This window comes from Diabrotica undecimpunctata, chromosome 1, assembly GCF_040954645.1.
Source record: "Diabrotica undecimpunctata isolate CICGRU chromosome 1, icDiaUnde3, whole genome shotgun sequence".
In the NCBI taxonomy this organism is placed as follows: domain Eukaryota; kingdom Metazoa; phylum Arthropoda; class Insecta; order Coleoptera; family Chrysomelidae; genus Diabrotica; species Diabrotica undecimpunctata.
The window spans coordinates 109,315,354-109,335,319 of record NC_092803.1 but is presented as its reverse complement, the minus strand read 5'-3'; the positions used below and the strand labels follow the sequence as shown (position 1 = coordinate 109,335,319).

Genomic DNA, 19,966 nt, shown 5'->3' with positions numbered 1-19,966 from the left:
TCCTACCCAAAATAACCAATATCCTTTGTGTATCCTCTTAAAACCTCTTCCTTTCATTTTCGTTTCCGTTATTCCTAATATTTCTATTTTTTGTCTGATCATTTCTTCTACAAGTTCTACCTCTTTTCCATTGATGCTTCTTACGTTCCATGTTCCCATTTTTATCTCTCCTTTTTTCTGCGGTATATCTTTCATCTTCTTTCTATTCTCATCCTTGTTTACCTTTGCATCGTGCTTTTTCCTATCGTACTTCTCTATCTCACTTATACTCGTAAATATTATTATACTCGTACGTACTTACGCGAAAAATTCCCAACAAATATTAACATTTTTTTAAATTTTGTAAATAAATTTGAAAATCAACTATGTTAATAATAAATTAATGCATAGCGTAAGCTTTGAATACGCTCCTGAGTTTCTGTTAGTGCTCACAATCACCGAGTCATATTTTTCAATAACGTATTTGAGTATTTTTGCTATCACAATGTATGTCATTTTTAATTGTTAATATGTCAAAACCTCCAGTCAGTATTAATTTGCGGGTATAAGGTGTCGTTCTGCATTTGAAACTTAGTTCAGGAATTTACTACTAATCACAGAGTTAAATTCTGATCTTACTATCACTATTCTTCCTTGTTATCCAGTTGTTAATCATATCGTCAATTTACTAGTTGCTTAAGATCCAGCCCCCATGGCGCAACTGTTTAAAAACTACGGTACCTATGCCGATTGCGCTTCCAACTGTTTTTTGGTCTCGGCAGCGTAATAGCACGGGGACTCGCTCACGAGTCGATTCGACTGAAACTGGTTTCCAATCAGTCTAAAACCGATTTTGTTTGACCTTTTTCCCATTATCGCATTTGCGCTGCAATTTTTTGTGTCACGATATTACCCGAACATTTGGTAAAGATTTTGGGATAATTAAATGAAACGGAAATTCAAGACTTATTAAAAAATGTTTAGATTGTTTCAAGAGTAAAAAGAATTTATATTAACTGAATAATTGAAAAAATCTACGGATATTTCTATTTTCAGATTTTATTTTACCCATTACAATTTTGAGTTGGAGATAAGTAAGAATGTAGACGCTATTCCAAAAAACATAAATCTATTGATTATTTAGAATAACGAATACCTTTTTCACATTGGAAATTGAATGAAAAATCTGAACATAATATCATTTGTTGCCACGTTTAAAGGTACCCAAAAAATATATTTGTGAACAAAAGCATTGTTTTTTTTTAACTAATTTAAACTAATTAACTATTTTAAAAACTAATTTTTAAATGATCAAAAGGTTGCTGATATGAGCACATATTCATGAGTGTTAGGGAAATAAGTCATCAACTGACAATCCGTAATAGGTTTGATCAATTTTGAAAAAATAGAATGGGCTACCGGTTTCGCTGTTTAACAACTTTTACAGCAAAACCGTTTTTTTTTTCAACTTTAATAAAACCTATTATGGATTGTGAGTAAAAGATTTATTTCTGTAATTTTTTAAATTGGTCTTTCTTATATACCCACCGTTTTGCCACAATTCACATTGTATTATAACCCAACTGATCCAACACCAGTCGTTCCGTGGACGGAGACAAGTTATATTTAGGTTGTCAACTGGTTGTAAACCCATTGCAGATGAAACTAGTTTTCAAACGTTATTTTAAAACAGTTGTGTCGTGGGCGGTGGACCTAACAGTTGCAATAATACAGTAAAATACATGTATAAAAGTTTCCAGATGGCGATCTAAATATACTGATTTTTGAATGAACTTTTGAGTGAAATGGAAACGTTGTGTAGTCATATCATGGCACTCTAGATCCCCAGATATTAATCCGTTAGATTACTATCTGTAGGGCTATATAGAAAAACTTTAAAATCAAATTTTATAATAGTGAACCTACTATAGATTGGAGTCATACCTCTACGGCGTTAATAGACGAAAATTTAATGCTACAGATCGGTACTGTTTCCAACGTAAATTGTGCTATTTTTGTTTTGAACTATAAGGCAATGTATTGGCTTTTTGATACTATTTGTTAATTACTTCTCAATTATTGTAAGATTATAATTTCAGAAATGTTCCTTGAATTCGTTCTTAAGTTGTATAACAAAAAACATTTAATTTTATTTTAGTTAATTACTAATATCTTGTTTTATATAAATATTTTAATAATTAACACATTTCCTGCATACTGTAATAAAACTTTATGTTCTATGTACTTGACCGTCAGCATAAATTGTATCAACAACTCGTTGTATTCATCAAAACAATCTGGGAAACAATAGATAAAGACGGAAGGCTAATTTAGATTGAACAATAATAAGTACGTGAAAATATTATATTTTTATAAGAAATTGTGATAATGAATAATGATTACATATTAGTGCAATTGGTATTATTTATAACTATGACTAGTGTTCACGTTCAAGTTGTTTTTATAACGATTTGTTTATTGAGCATGTATATATCCTAGTATTACTAAATATTCAAACGTTTTGGTAAGATAGTATTTTAATGTTTTTTTGCGGTTTTATTATTCTTTTTATTTATATAATTTTGATAAGTAAATTTTCTCGAACTAAATTAACTTCATTCATTCCCATGAACATAGTATAAGTTCTTTCGAACTGACTATTAATTGTATCTTGTTATTGAAATGCTTAAGTTGAATATGAGTTAAGTTGTTTAAGCTAATTAGGAGCATTCGGACTTATTTGGGGTAGAGACAGTCCGCGACCGGAGTCGTCTCTGTGCTCATTCCCTATACATTTTTTTGGGACTCAAAAGTGCTAATTATGTCCATTTTATTCCTATATATATATATATATATATATATATATATATATATATATATATATATATATATATATATATATAAATATATATCTATATATATATATATATATACAACGAGTTTATTACAGCTGCCGCCGTTTCTCGCAACCTAGCTTCCAACGCTTGCGATCGTTCCAGTCACCTACTTGTAGACCCCTATCTTCCATTGCATCTTTTACTTCTTGTCTCCACGATCTTCTTGGTCTTCCCTTTTTCCTGAGGTTGGTGGGGATCCACTGTACCATTCTCTTTGGCCATCGTTGATCATTCATCCTTTCTACATGGCCATACCATTTTATTCCTACGAGTAGGAAATATAATATTTCTACAAGTAATAATATTTATTAAACTTGCCATAAAGTAATACGCGTTTTGACCTTTTGATCTCATCATACATGATGCGCAAAATCAGAAATGTCTCTGTTTGTATATCGGTGATTGAAACAATGTCAAATATTAGAATTTACTCACCGATAAACAAACGCGGAGGTTTATTATCTGGTATTTCTGCAAGCTGTGTCTGATGATACCAAAAGGTCAAAATACGTTACTCAAAATGATCGCTGTTTTTGGGTGTATTAGAAAAATGATCTTCAAATAAACGCAGAGAAAATGCAATAGTATTAATTTACTTCCATTGGTTCATTTGATTCAATAAGAGGTAAGTTACCATAATAATTTCTCACTTTAAATCGTTCTCGAAGCTTTGGGTTCATTGCAGAGTAATCTGCGACTAGTGGGACTACGGTATACAAGGAAGGTAACAGACCCAGTGCTTCGCTTAATCCGCCTAGTATTATCCTTGGTTTTACAAAATATACTCATTTTACTCAACCTGGGGCCTATAAGTATTTCAAAAATATTTAGATATTGGGAATCAATCGCCGGCCTTGTGGATCAATCAATAGTGATAGTGATAGACAGACACTCTATCGTCTGCACTATCTGGCTCTAGTAGTAAGTTATATTAACGTTAAATTTTCAGTTGTTTTTACAAAATACATGTCTCGCAAAAGGTACCTATATACAAGTCAGTAGTATTTATATATATTTGCATTATTTACATTTACTGAGTTTGGAGGGCTTTAAATTCAGAATTACTGCATTTTATATTGACAAAATAAAAATTTTAATGCTCATAACAATTACAGTAAAAGTATTTGTGATATTATTATCAGAAAATCATATATCTTCCTATTTATCTCAGTGTAATATAAAGGAATTAAACTATTAAGTCTATAATATTAATCAAAACAACTCATGTTGATTACTGTTATTTACATTTGTTATACGAAAAATATTTTGTGTTGAAATATTTGCAAATGCTGACTAATATGTCCGCGTCTCGGAGAACATTCAACCTAAATCGAAAATATTTATAAAGTTATATTTAACGAATAATAACGTAATATATTAAACTTATTGTTGTATGGATGTATTTATGAAATGTCAACTGACTGTCTAGATAATACAAGTGGTGCATTTAAAGGAAGTTTACACGTGGTCTGTAATGCATTTGTCATCATACTAATTATTAATATGACATATAGCTCTCTTTTTTTTAGCATAACTTTAATAATTTGAATAAGTAGACTCATAGGCCACTTTTGCCTTCAAAAAGTCAATAGTGGTCTAGATAACTATACATCATAGACCACTATGATTCCAGCTAGTAGCATTTATAGGTTAGATTATTTATGGTAGACTTATCGACCACTTTTGTCCCAAAAATTAACAGTGGTCTCATAGACGTATATATTAACATAGACTGAGCATGCCAGCCACCAGCCAGTGACAACATCTTTTGCGTTTGTTCGATCTGCCCCTCTTAGCGCATTGAAACTTTCCACTCGCTCTCTCCCGAGCAAAAAGAGACGCTACTATATCTACTTGATGTAAGATAGAGACACAACTAATAACGAAAACAAAGATAGTGTCGTCACGTCTATGAGTGGTCTTGGTAACATCAAAGAATATAGACGCATATGCGTCTATGTTCTTTGGTAATATTATTGTTTATAGGTTAAGAATAATTATCATTTAAAATTTAGTTTTGCAACAGTTGACACTCGTTTGTGAATAAGTAGTAGTCTAAAATTAATTTGTTTGATAAATAGTTAATTTCAAATAATGATTGTTTTTACAATTCCCGCCATTACGTTCTCAAGTTCATAGTTACGAGTTAGATCTATTGATAAATAAATAAAATAAGTGAACTTAGACGATCTGGTCTCCATAGTTAATTTGAAAGCCTAAGAAAGAACCCTCCGAAATAGTTTCAAATACTAAACAGTATAAAAAAGATCTCAATTTAAACATTCATGAGAAAAACTTACAAAGAACTAAACCGGTTGTTGATGAAGAAAATGCTAATACAAAAGGTAAAACTATATTCTTCTTTTTCTTGATGTGCCTATTCGTTACGAATGTTGGCGATCATCATGGCAATCTTTATCTTATCTGCCGCAGCGCGGAAAAGCTGCATAGATGTTTTATTGAACCAGATTCTGAGGTTCTTTAACCAAGATGTTCTTCTTCTTCCTGGACCTCGTTTTCCAAATATTTTTCCTTGCAAGATGGCTTGAAGGAGAGCATATTTGGATTCATTTCGAGTAATATGTCCGAAGAACTGTAACTTTCGAGATCTGATGGTGGTCAGTACCTCTCGGTTCTTATTCATTCATTATCATTCATTCAAAACTATATTAGTCAATGTATTTGCATTTACCATATTCAATTGCTGTTTAAAATGTCACTAAAGCTAAAGACCAATATGTGATGTCTTGATACAGAATACGATCCTGGAATTCTCAAATGGATTCAATATATCATACAGTAAACATAGTTACATGTAAACGCTATAGAACTTCAAGTAACCTTATTAGGATGAGATTACTTAAAAACAAGCTATCATACAATTTTTTATAAAGGTTAAAAGACTTCTACACTTCTAAATATCAAATCGAAGCTAGATATGACATTTGATTACAGTCTAGTTATCTTAACTATATATACAAACATACAAGAAAAACCTGTGCAATCATAACACCAAATGGGAAGAATTTCAGGAAAAAATTAACATGGTTACAAACCTGCAAGTATCATTAAAGATACCAACTGAGGTGGAGAATGCTCTAAGGGAATTCACAAAGAATGTAAAAAAATGTGCGGGGTTGACTACGCCACAAAGTAGTTTATCAACTCACAAACAACATTATCCGGTAATACTAAAACAAAATATCACAGAAAAAAAGGTAACAGTAACAAAACAGAAGCCAGAGTACTGAAGGTAAAGAAATTACATCATATAGGCCAATCGGTACATTACCAATTCTATCCAAAATATTTAAGAAATTGTTATTAGAAAGACTTAAACCCACCCTAGAAAACAAAAAGATCATACCTGATTACCAGTTTGGTTTTCGTTTCGAATATAGCACTATCCAACAAGTACATAGAATTGTAAAACAAATCTACAACGATCTAGAAAATAGACGGTATTGTTCCGCAGCCTTTCTAGATGTAAGTCAGGCTTTTGATAAGGTCTGGCATACTGCCTACTCTATAAAATCCAAAAGCTTCTACCAAATAGATTTTACGGTATGCTGTTATCTTATCTAACTAACAGATGCTTTCTAGTTAGACACCAAGAGGAATGCACTGACTTGTACCTACTTGAATCAGGTGTAGCCCACGAATACACAGTATTAAAACTTATAGAAATTAATTTGGGGGATTTTAAACCTACACCAATTAGTACCAGATTATTCATATCATACATCGAAATTTTATATTTTGAGAAAATGTCGAAGCTTGTTTCAGCTATTTGTTTTCGATTTTTTCTTTATTAACCACAATAACCAACAAAAGATGTTGAAAATTCTCATAAAGTTAGATACATTAGCAGCTGCTCGTGATTAATATAGACTTGAATATTATTACAGATATAATGCCTGTAATAAGATTTTTCATTATTAACCACAATGATAAAAACAAAAAGGGACTAAGTGTCTTTTTAGCCTTAAAAATTTTTGATATGTAAAAGTAGATACAAATTTTTTTCGCGGTTTGTATTTTACCTTTTCACCAATCTTCAACTACACATCTAAACGACTTTTACAAATTATCTCAGAATGGTAATATTGATATAAGGTACGCTAGATAGCTCCACTCTCGTCAACTGCGATTTATATCTTCGTATTATTAGTGGAAAAGCTATGGATAATTAAAAATATCATGAGACCTATCTAATTGCTTTGTTGACCTTTAGAAAAAATCTCTAAAATATGGGGTGAAAAAAATATTAGAAAAAAATCGTACAGCGTTATTGTTATGTTTATTGTTATTACCATATTTGTTTATTCTGAAAAATATACTTAATACAGATCTGATAATTTCAACTCTGTTAAAACTTAACTTTGGATTGTGACAATTATCCAGTTAACAAGAAATTAAAGCTTATAATAACTGTCAATCGTACCAATTACATTGATTGTACAGTGTATACAATTTCACATTGAACGTTTTATTTCATTGCCAATGTCTGCAATTTTAGGAGCAAACGAAATGTGACAACAAAACAGATTTTTTCCATGTAGAAAAAACCAGAACTTGCAAGGTGAGATATCATTTAAATATTTTGTTTTGCTGATCATATTTGTGGTACGTCTCCAGAGAAGGTGAAGTCAAACTTTAAAACGGAAATTTTGGTGGTTCTTTTTTTAATTATTCTTATTCTTTTAATATATATTTAAAATAAATTAGATGACGATAATAGCTTCTTTTAGTTGAGTAACCATAAAATTGGAAAGATATTAAACAAACAAAAATACAAAAAATAGACTAATGATTTAAATAGTCACACAAAGATCACTGGCCCCATTTTTAAGCCGTCTGTTATAAATCTATCGTACAAATATTTTTATCTTCATAGGCTTCTTGTAGATCTTTCTTCTCTGTAGATTTCAGTTTTCAGATGAAATTAGCTATGGTAATACCAAAAGTTAAATTTACTAATAAAACTAATACAATTATACCATCCAGGAAAAATATAAGACGAGCAGGGTCGAAAGGACCAAGAAAGTTAAATAACTCTCCCGTTTGTTGTACAGGGTGTCAAAAACTTTAATGAGCCTCATAATATGGTACGCAGTTTTTCAAACGCTCATATAAAAGTCAACAATAACAAAATGTCAAAATTAATATTAAAAGTAAAAAACATTTTAAGCTTTTAGCGCAATTACATGATGGGCGATAATCGTGGCTCTTTTATGAAAATATGTGGAAACGTTGCTACTTCAAAGCTACTCTCAAACTGAAATATAATATGAAATTAACTCCTAAACATACTTATATTATCATTTAGATATGAGAATATTAATCAAATATTCGAAATTTCTGACATTTCTGACGATTTCAAATTCTGTTCAAGAAAATCAAGACTTGTACAACAATGCAAAAAATGACAAACCTATTTCTACACGTAAAAATACTCGGCAGGGAACCACGTTGCATTAGATGTACTGATAAGCACCTAACAAATAATTGTAAAAAGTTTTAAAAAACTTAAATAAGTACTTTCTATCTACTGCGTAGGACTGTATCATAGTGATTCCAACGAGCTTAACAAGATTCTAGGATTGACTTTTTAAACTTAGCTTTAAGGTCTTTGCTTAGTTGATCGTTGTTTGGCGAATTGATGGAGTAACCACTTCTTTAGTATGGCGATCAGCAGTTTCGTTACCGACAAGGCCAATGTGCGATGGAAGCCAGATACGTGAGACTTTTATTTCTTGAGCTTGAAAATATTGATATATGTCGGGTACCTCTTAAACTTTTGGATGAAGAGTAAATGCTTGTGGAATCCTTAACAGCTCTCCTGTGTGAATGCTGTATGATGAGAGCAACCGAGTGGAATATATAAGACCTTTTAAAGTAGTAACTGTACAATGGGAAGAACTAGCAGAAAGACTTTGCTGCGATCTGGAGCAATAAGCCACGAGGTATAAGCAAATAGTAGTTTTTTGGATATAATCTAATAGTTTTAGGCCAGATTTAGAGGCGTACATGTAAATAAAGTAGCCGTAACCTATTTTGGATCTTATCAGAGCTCTGTAAACTGACTTAACTTTTGTTATATACTTATATTTTGTTATACTTTAACAGTTCTCTATAACTTTGTTTAAATATTCTTTATTTCTGATTGATTTATTCTTTCTCTAGATTTTCCGGATTTTTTTTATTCCGGAGTAAGATATTCTTCAAATAAAAATCATAAAATATGGATACTAAATCGAGTATTTCCTCCTCGAGATCGAATAAGAGCTTTCATCCTTTCTGACAGGATAGTAAATGTCAGCTGTTAAGTGTTGCATTGTCATCCTCGCTACGTGCGGCCAAGAATAATCCTTCATTAACAAAAAATTTTCACCTAAAAATGCACAGAAGGTAACTTATGTTCTTTCAGACATTCCCTAATGTAACTATCAGCTTTAAGGCCACCTGTCCTAATATAACATAACCACCTGTCCTAATAAAAACAAGAAAATTAGAATATCTCGGACATATTACACGTGGAGAGAAATACACCTTGCTCCAACTGATTATGCAGGAAAAGATCCAAGGAAAGAGAAGCATAGGGAGGCGTAGAATGTCATGGCTGCGCAACCTGAGAGAGTGGTACGGATGTACAGCAAATGAACTTTTCAGAGCAGCCGTCTCAAAAGTCCGAATAGCTATGATGATTGCCGACCTCCGCCGCGGAGATGGCACTTGAAGAAGAAGAAGTCCTAATATAACAAGATCTGTATGTGCTTCCAAAGAAATGCCGCCCCATACCATTATACCTCCACCACCAAACTCTAGAGTATACTCTAGGGGTTAAGCATCATTGGGCATAGCGTGGTGGCCATCGGGCCATCATAAAACGAGATTTGTCTGTAATCAGAACGCTTCTCTAGTCTTAGATATTTCAATCTGCATATTCTTCTTGTAGTGCCAAATCCGTTTCGGATGTTGGTGACCATCATGGCAATCTGTATTTTGCAAACTGCTGCTCTGAAAAGATTTGTGATTGTTGTGCTGAACCACGTACGTAGATTTTTCAGCCAGGAAATTCTTCGCCTTCCTAGTTCTCGTTTTCCTTCTACTTTTCCTTGTAGAATTAATTGCAGCAACCCATATCTTTCGCTGTTCCTCATGATGTGACCGAGGTATTCGATCTTGGCTGTTTTTATTGTGGTTAAAACAACTCTTATTACAATCTGCATATGCACGACAGAATTTCAAGCGTTGTTTCGATAAGCTGCGGCCAATTAAGAGCCTGTAGCAGGTACATAAAATGATAATATTATTCTCTTAATCTTCCACATACGGTATCAGGTGAAACTATGGTACCATAATCATCTATCAGTCTACTAGGCAAAGCTGTAGCAGTAACTGTCCTCTATCGAAGCCTTACAGTTTAAGAAATCCATCTTCCACGGCGTTTTTTGACCCTGGTCTTCCCTGTACAGGTCTTCTTGAGTAAAAACCAGTTTCTCGAGATATATTGATGAAACGTCCATCATTATGAAAAGCAATAGCTTGCGCTACTTAATCTGGCTTACTTACATATTATTCTTTGTTATTAAAACCACTTTTCTTTTCCAAAAACGCAGCCAACATACACCAAAAAGGAATACAATCAATTTAACCAACATTATTTTAAGTAAATATTCGATTTATCGAGAGCACTTAAAGAAAAACTTTCTTTTCAGCCAAAAAAATTATAAACTTTTTAATTGTTTAAAATATCAAACGAACGGATAAAAGCAGCTTATATTTTGATAAATGTATTTAAGTCTTATACAGGACAAGTCAACAAAACTAAAAGGTAAAAATTATGGAATTTCAAGTATCCGGTTACTTTTGCGGCTCAGTGTAACTAACCGAATACATCACAAAAAGATATATTCGGTTAGATACACTGAGATGATACACAATTTGGTTTTCGCAAAGGCCTAGGAAAGCGTGAAGCTCGTGTTTCACTGATAATACTGATACAAAGATGCCTGGATGTCAATCAAGATATATACGCATGTTTTATTGACTATAATAAAGCATTCGATAAAGTACGACATAAACAATTAATGAATGTTTTGAAATGAAAGAAGATGACTACAACGACCACTCACAGGATCATATCAAATTTTTACTCTAAACAGCTAGCAAAAGTACGTGTTAATGAACAGCTGTCAGAAGAAATTGAAATTAGACGTCGAGTGAGACAGCGATGCGTATTGTTGACAATTCTTTTTAATGCCTACTCCGAAGATATCTTGAAAAACGCTCTTGAGGGTGAAACAGCTGGAATAAAGGTAAATGGAGTTCCCATTAACAACGTTAGATATGCTGACGACACTGTGATCTTAGCCGAAAATATTGAAGATCTTCAGAGACTGGTGACCAGAATAGCGGAGTATGGAAAAGAGTACAATCTAACAATGATCGTCAAGAAGAAGAAATTTATAAAAATATCGAAAACCCAAAGAAATATCGAGAATCTTCTAATAAACGGAACCAACGTCGAACAAGTGGACAAATATGCATATCTGGGAACAATGATTAACTCCACAAATGATTACATTCAGAAGATTAAAATCAGAATAGAAAAGGCTAGAGCAAATTTCAACAAAATGAGAAGAGTGCTATGTACAAGGGATTTAAAATTGGAACCAAGAGTTAGGTTGGCGAGGTACTATATTTTTTCGACTTTGTTTTATGGAATGGAATCTTGGACTTTCAATGCCACATCAATGAAAAAACTGGAATCATTCGAGCTGTGGGTGTATAAAAGAATTTTGAAAATATCGTGGACAGAACACGTCACAAACAAAGAGGTTCTAAGAAGGATGAATAAAGAAATAGAGAATTTAAATACAATTAAAACAAGAAAATTAGAATATCTCGGACATATTACACGTGGAGAGAAATCCACCTTGCTCCAACTGATTATGCAGGGAAAGATCCAAGGAAAGAGAACCATAGGGAGGCGTAGAATGTCATGGCTGCGCAACCTGAGAGAGTGGTACGGATGTACATCAAATAAACTTTTCAGAGCAGCCGTCTCAAAAGTCCGAATAGCTATGATGATTGCCGACCTCCAGTGCGGAGATGGCACTTGAACAAGAAGTATCTAAATGAAGAATTTTATCAAAGAAAATGTATTTAATAAAATTTAATAATAAAAAATATTGATCTCAAACTTTTTTTACTTCGGTGGTGATTTTGGGTAGAAAAAAAAATAAGAAATAGATAGTAAACCGTCAATGTTAAATATTAGAATATAGACGAAAGGTAGAAAAAAATATTTGAATAACTTTGCTTCCTGCGTTTTTGTAAATTTGTAATAAAAAATTAGAAGAACATATTCCAAAATACTTTCTAAAGAAATAATAGATACTTGGCTAGTATTAAAATATGTAATTAGGTTGTTTCGAAATAGATACATACCTCTTTAACTAATCGCAGTTTTATTATTAAACATTAAAAACTAATATTTTCTACTGCAGTATGATAACATTCCTGAGATAAATAAAACTTAAATATTCCATGATTTTTACTCAACTTTCTAAGTAATTGAAATTTATATGCTTGTAACTTGCGCCTTTCTTTAAATTATCTGGTGGTTTAATAAAGTAATCTCGTTCGCTTATTAGGGCGATCTCATAAGAAACATTAGTTTTAGAAAGCCTAACCTTTTTTAGGCATGCATGTCAAATTTTAACGCGATGCAGCCATTTTTGACAGCTGTACAAAGCTGACGTAGACTTCATATTACTTTTTCATCTAGTTTAATCTCCTAATTCGGCCTACTCCGATTATTACGTTTACAAATCTAAAGAGTAACTAAAAAGTTTACCTCATACAAAGAAAAAATTGACAAAAAAAACACCTATTTGGTAGAGTTTCCCAAATCGCTTTATTCGAACGGCATGAAGAAGTTGGAAAATCGCTGGAATCGTTGTATTGAGCTAAAAGGAGACTGTATCCAATAAAATAAAAGAATTTTCTGGAAAAATATGTTTTTCATTTCAAACAAGGTTATTTATTAGACCATCTAGTAAGTTTCATCTCTATAGTCTCCAAATGTTACTATTACTCACTAACATCATTCAGGACTATGCAGCTTGCTTTAAAGTGTTTTAGTTCCCATACAAGTAATATTTTCATCCGATAGAAATATTTTTAAGTTTTCTTGTACACTCAATTAGTCAATTACGTATATTTTGTTTTCGAAAGTTGATCATTCAAATTTTAATCTCTTTATTCTCCTCGGTCTCTTTGAATTTAGTTGTTGGCCAATCAGTTGTAAATATTATGATTCATGATAGTAGAGACAACGGTACTAGTAGAAACACTTTTCAAATACTGTAACTTTTTTTTTCGTCTTTTATGAGGGGGTGGTCAAAATGTTCAAAGCTTACCTCGATCCTAGAAGGCGGGCAGAACCGCCTTGCAGCCAGGTTATGCACGATTCTTTCGGTGTGGCCACAATGATATCCTAAACCGCACGCAGGGGTTGTTCGGACATCATTGCCGCCAATACCAGAGAGATACCTACTAAAAAAACATCCTCCTCAACCATAAATTTCCGGCCGGGCCACCCTGATTTGGGAGCTACGTCGACACGGCATTTACCCGATCTCTCATTCACGCACAACTCTCACACAACTCCACTGTTCTCTTCACATATCTCTGAACTGCTCTTCATCGATCTGACGACCTAAGCATCCTCTCTACCAGTACCGTGACTGATTGCACCCTACTTCCTAGCTCTTTGTCAAGGAGGCTCCTCTCGGCTATCCCTCTATCGCATACCAATAGAGTGTGTGAGACAGTGTCCTATATTTCACAGTACAAGCATTTGTCATTTTGCCTTCTGTACGCCTTTGTTAAAACTGCAATACCGCAGACAGGTGCCGCGTAGAGGACGATCGATTGCACAACAGAATGAAGAGCTCTCCTCCTCTCAGTTTTGGACCCTCCGATGTTGGATATGATCCCCCCAACATGGCGGTCCTCACCGCAGCTCTTTTAGGCTAATCTAAGCTGAAGAATTTTAATAGGTTTGGCGGTTTTTCAAAGAATTAAAATCTCTTCTAACAAATTTTATTTGTCCAAAAACGCAAATGTGTGAGACAACCAATTAAACAGACTTGGTAACAACAACCTTATTCTTGCAAATTTCAAATTGTATTTTAACAAAATTTTTAATTTTAAATGGGCATTCATTTCAAGTTATTTGTTTTTATGTTTGAAGGAAAAAATATGTCATTAGTTTATTTGATATTGTTTATTAGCTCTTGCTATTATGGCTGAAAATGCACTTAAATAGGTAAATGTACTCATTGATCTCTAAAGTGATAAACATGTGACTAATAAATTTATAGGGGTAGGTTTATTTTAAACGTTTACTATTGTTTCAGAAACTGATTAACATTTTTTCGTTATTTGTCATTACTGAATAATTTACGAAAAGTCGGGCAACATATTGCAGGTCAACGCCGTAAACAAGCTTTATCAATTACGAACATCGCTAACTTGAAAAATATACATCTCACGAACAAAAAAATGTTGAATCCATTTTACACTTAGTCACCACATATTTATTAAAAGAAGATATGAAAATAATTGATTAAATGGAGGAAATGTAAACATAACTACTAGTACCACACTCTAATTCATTCTAATGAATTACATATTAAACAATTAAAATGACATATCTAGAATAGTTTTTTCCAGGCAGTCCGCTAGTCATAAATTTGCACACTTTTTGTGCTTTCATATATCAGTTTAAGCTACCAAATATTATATTGTGGAAGTTTTTTCTTAATTCGTGCCGATGCATACGATCGAAAGAAGTTTGTCTATTGGCACAAAATATATTATTAATAAACATAATTCCTAAACATTTTATAGTTATTTTTACGAAACATTTAATTTTTATTAAATTATTTATAAATATACTAACGTGGTTGGAAAAGTTCTTGGCCTAAAAGTTAAAACGACAAAAATTTATGTTTTTCAAAGACATGTTTATATCAATACATTTCATCCAGAGGAGCTCAGGGCAATAGGGAATATAGACAAATACACTGTACGATTGTCAAAACATCTATTAGCAGGTTCATTATATTATTTTTAAAAGATTGTTTCATTTTTGAGCCAGCCTTTTTTTAATATTTCCATCTGGTTTAATCAAAAGTTAAATTTTTAACTTAACCATATAAACTTGGACATTTTCACGGTCATGTTCAAACTCGGTGCTAATGTTTTACGGTGCAAATTTACGATGAACAGTGACCATAAACATTTCCACGATGCAAATGAATTTTTGTCGGTGTTAAACCTTATTTTACGAAAAATTGTATCACTGTATGATAATTGGTTAAAACTACTTGAAACCATTGCATAGAGTCAACCAATATCCCGCCAACCAGCCAGAGTTACTTTCAATTTTATATCACATGTATTAACACGTTTACCAACGTAAGGGAAAAATCATCCTATTAGTGTTGCGATCACTTTGTGCAGCCGAGAACTTATCAGACCACCTTTAGTATAGATATATTAAAAATAATTTTTTTAAAAAATGTATACAACAAAGAGACAGAGATCAAGAATGAAGATAAAGGATATAGATACATGTTCATGCAAAAAAAACAAAGAAAATGATAATTTGGAATAATACTAACCAATATTTGAGAAATATAGTAAAATATCATAATAAAGTAGATTGATTAGGAAATATGTCAATATTTGATTATCAAGAAAAATGTATAGGAAAGCTTATCAATAATCACTATTTATTTATTTAGTCCTAATACGTTGCAATAAGATAATCGACATATTTATGACGTGAATAAGAATAAACTACAAGGTACCCCATACCTCTTAAAGTTTGTAAACTGTGTTATCTTTTTATGGGTCTGGCAATAAATAACCTGTTTGAACTTCTCATCGTAACTTGGCCTACGTTTATTCCTGGGATCTTTCTTGCCAATTAAAAAATCAAAACTATGGAGAATATTTTCCTGTCTGCGGCATCTAATTGGGAATTAATTAAATTTAAAAAATGTTATTCATTTATTTTAAAGTTTCTGCCAACTACAGAAATTTGATTTTCCTTGTGAATTATTCTATAAACCTCTCCTTCAAATTTTAATTTACTGGATCTGAGATTCTTTTATAATTTCCCTTTTAATTTCCATTCCCTTGTTTCTTTCAGGCCACAACTATTATATTACTTTTAGCTCTTGACATGACGTTTTGGTCATTGCTTCTTGTTCATATTTATCGGTTGCTTGCTCATTTCATAAGCTTTTAAATATAAAATTTTATTGTTTTTTATTATAGTATTTTTTTAGTATTAGATTTAAGTTACTTTAGTTAATAAAAATAACGAAGAAATGCAGTAAAACCCCCCTTAACCGAAACCTTTTAAACCGAAACATCGTTTAACCGAAACGGCTGACAGTTTCAATAATTTAAAAAAGTAAATTTTTATCGCAAAACGTAAACAACTCCATTAATTTCACTCACTGATTGATGCCTATTTGTGTTGGGAAATAAAAAAAACTAAGAGCTCTAAAAGATATTTCCGAAAAAGCACTTCTATTTTTTTATAGAAGCCAAATAAGCTCATGGATGTCGACCACTTTATTTTCAGAATGGTTTGAAAATAAATTCGTTCCGAGTGTAAAATCATTTTTAAAATCAAAAAACCTTCCCATCAAAGCATTGTTGCTTGTTGACAATACACCAACTCACCCTCAAAATCTACGAAATGGTGACAATTGTCAGATTTTTGCCATCGAATGTCACGAGTTTATTTCAGCCGTTAGACCAGGGAGTAATAGAGACATTCAAGACACATTATAGAGGAGTATTTTTAAGACATCTGTTATAACAGGAGACGAATAAATTAAAAAGTGTTCCCGAAATTCTCAAATCTTTAACAATGAAACATGTTGTTTATTGGTGTCCTAAGTCGTGGGCCAAGATCAAATTTTCAACTTTGAAAAAATGCTGGAACAAACTTTTTGATGGGATTTTGATTGACGATCCTGAAGAAGAAAATGGTATGGAAACAACAGAAGAAATTAAACCTTTAATAAAAAATTTACCGGCATGTGACGAAATTAACCAAGAAGAGATGCGTGTGGTTAGCAGCCGATGACTCAGAAAGTAAATTCACCGACCAGGACATCCTTGATATGGTTCTTCATACAGACAACCTGAGCGTATCAGAAGACGAAGATGAGGACCCAACAGACAACAGGCAGCACGAGACCGCCGACGATATTTTCAATGCCTTAGAGGTAAGAATTTTATACAGTAGGCCTAATTAGTTAGGGACACAACTAGGTTCTTAATTTTTGTTGTCATTGTATAAAGTTTTGTCCTTTTCAGATTGTTTTACGTTTCGTCGAACAATCGAATGAGGCAAATCATAACGTTCTGCAAATGAACGATGGAGATATAGCTGCAAAACATCGTTGTCAAATGAAAACAGAAGATTTCTTTAAAAAAGCTTGTTAAACTTGTTAATTTTCCTTAATTTTATTACTTTATTCTGTATTTGCTTATTAGAAAACATTAGAAACCACCTCATCGTATTTTTAAATACCAATACTTTGACCAAGGATACTAGGAAAAACAATGTCATTTTTAACCGAAATTCTTGTTATCCGAAACGGCCTCCCCCCAATTATTTCGGTTAACAGAGGTTTTACTGTATATTAATGAAAATTGAGAAGATGTATTTAAAAATTAATGACATTTATAATTAATTAGAATCTGTTTAAAAAAAAATAAAAAAAGATGTATATTAAAAACAAAACAGCTAAAAACAGTTTTATTTAAATAACTATTTTTAATTGGATTTGGAATGTTTGTGGAATTTTGAGTTCCCGCTAGTTCCCTCTATGATAAAATAATTCTTAGTTTTGTCTTCGACTGTTTGTGTCGTTTCTGGCTATGAAAGCTTCACATTTAGGCTTATTTTTCTTTGAAATCTACAGAAACGTAAGTACTACATATTCTCTTTTGGTATCATTATTACAAATAAATAAACTGCCATCTTCTACTATGAATACTACGATCTTGTACTTCAATTTTAATTACACTAGGTCTATAATTTGAAGAAACTCTATTTTGTTTTTTGTTATTTTTGTTACGTTTTTTATCTGCTATGGTCGTTTTTTGTATTTGTAGGCAACACAGTCATACTGTACAAATGTAAAGCAATATAATTGTTTTCTATTTGAACATTCGGGACCCTTTGTAGGTTATGCTCATTATTTTCACTTTTTACCACCTATCTTTTACGCTATATTCGAATACTCTTATCATATTTCATCCATTACCAGATTGAAGAATTGTAGATTCTACGTATATCCTTGATCGACACCACTTGTTAAAGGGTAGTTTTAGTTAGCTTATTAAGGGGTTAGGGTTAGATCCTCTGACTATATATGTATGTACTTTGTGAATGTATATTTTCCATTATTTATATTTATTTTTAGATATATTTTGGTAATTGTAGATAGAATACTTAAACTTAGAAGTGTTCATAAATCAAGATTCTGAAAAAAAGACAATCAGTGGAAAAAATAAATCAGGAATCAATGAGAACAGATAGAGGAAAACTCCATTAATAATGGCATTTGAAGATTTAAAACAAAATACATATACAAAAATAATGTATTAAAAATGATAAGTGCAGAAAACAAACAGGACGGATGGTAGATAGTAGTCAAAAAAATCTCATGGAAGTAGAAAACATACGACGAAAAAAAGTAAAAAATCCTGAATAGTAAAAATAATAGTCTTGCGTTTCAGAGTTAAAAAAATCTAAGTTTAAGAAAGGTGATAAAGAAGAATTTTAAATATGAAAGCGCTTAAGGTATATTTGTATGTAAACTTAATTAATGCGAAAATACCCCTTTAATAAAAAAATATAATAATAAAGAATTATAATCTTTAAAATTTTGCTTCAATATATATTTTATTATATTTAAAGCATTCTTTTAACATTTGGTAGGAATCCAGTAAAATCGCGTATTTTAAAACTGAACATATTATATTACCAACTGATCCCAAAATTCTATAATTAGATTTTATATGTCACTGATGAAACACCGCCGAAAAATTCGCAACATCCAAAAATAAATTTTACTTAAACGTCCAAATTATATAACAACCCCCTAAGGAAAGAGCATTAAATATATTTTACATACTCGTCTTTGTTTTAGAATAGCGAAGTATATTCTTTCAAATAGTTTGTGTGTGAAGTACTTACTTTTTGTATGAGGAGAGGAGTACCAAAATCCTTGCCCCCTTGCAACCTAAAGCCGAGGTTGGGGGAGCCTCCCTTGTTGAGGTGCACTGTGATCAAGGATGCCATGCTCACTTTTCAACTTTTTTCTCGAATTTCGCACTCGTAGTTATATCGGCGGGCGCGGTATATTTTAAAACAGGCTCTTATACAATTTGAGTCGGTGCGATTTACAGACACACGACGAAGCGAGCCACCGCGGATTCGTAGTGGGGTTTGCTACGCAGATTATTAATAGTATAAGGTAGTGGTCGTTTTGTACTTGAGACGCTACGCGTCGAGACGTTTCGATGGATGGTGGCCCGTGGCCTTTTTGCAAGACTTAAGGTGGGAGATATAGGTCAGATTTTTTCCAAACATCTCTACTTTATTTCGAGTTATGTCAACAATTTGATTTAAATGTGTTATTCAGAGGTACTGCAGTAAATTTAAAATGGTTATAAGCATACGTTTTTTGAGAAATTATATCTTTGCTTAATAAAAACGATAAATTAGAAAAAGAAAAGTCAGAGGGAAAACAAAAAACTAAAGAGGCTGAATATAGTAAGAAAAGTAATGTTTAGAAAAAAACAGCAACAAAATGAAAAACATAGCTACAGATCTAATATATCTACAAACTAACTAGCTGACCAAGCTTTGCTGTGGCTTGGTTATTATACGACTAATAGGTATTATGTTCAATTTATTTAACAGAGTTAAGTAAATATCATAAAATCCATTCCGAAGAACTGCTAGAGGTTAGCGC

The 19,966-nt window shown here is 32.2% G+C and overlaps 1 protein-coding gene across 3 annotated transcripts in view; it reads right to left on the bottom strand.

Moving 5' to 3' along the window:
- Zasp52 (Z band alternatively spliced PDZ-motif protein 52) overlaps positions 1-19,428 on the bottom strand; it is a 168,603-nt gene extending 149,175 nt beyond the window's left edge. For all 3 annotated transcript variants that reach the window (XM_072546355.1, XM_072546350.1, XM_072546360.1), the window contains exon 1: positions 19,186-19,428. In XM_072546355.1, the coding sequence (XP_072402456.1) occupies positions 19,186-19,290 (105 nt within the window). In that variant the 5' untranslated portion in view covers positions 19,291-19,428. The remainder of the gene's footprint in view (positions 1-19,185) is intronic.
- Positions 19,429-19,966: the final 538 nt, after the last annotated feature.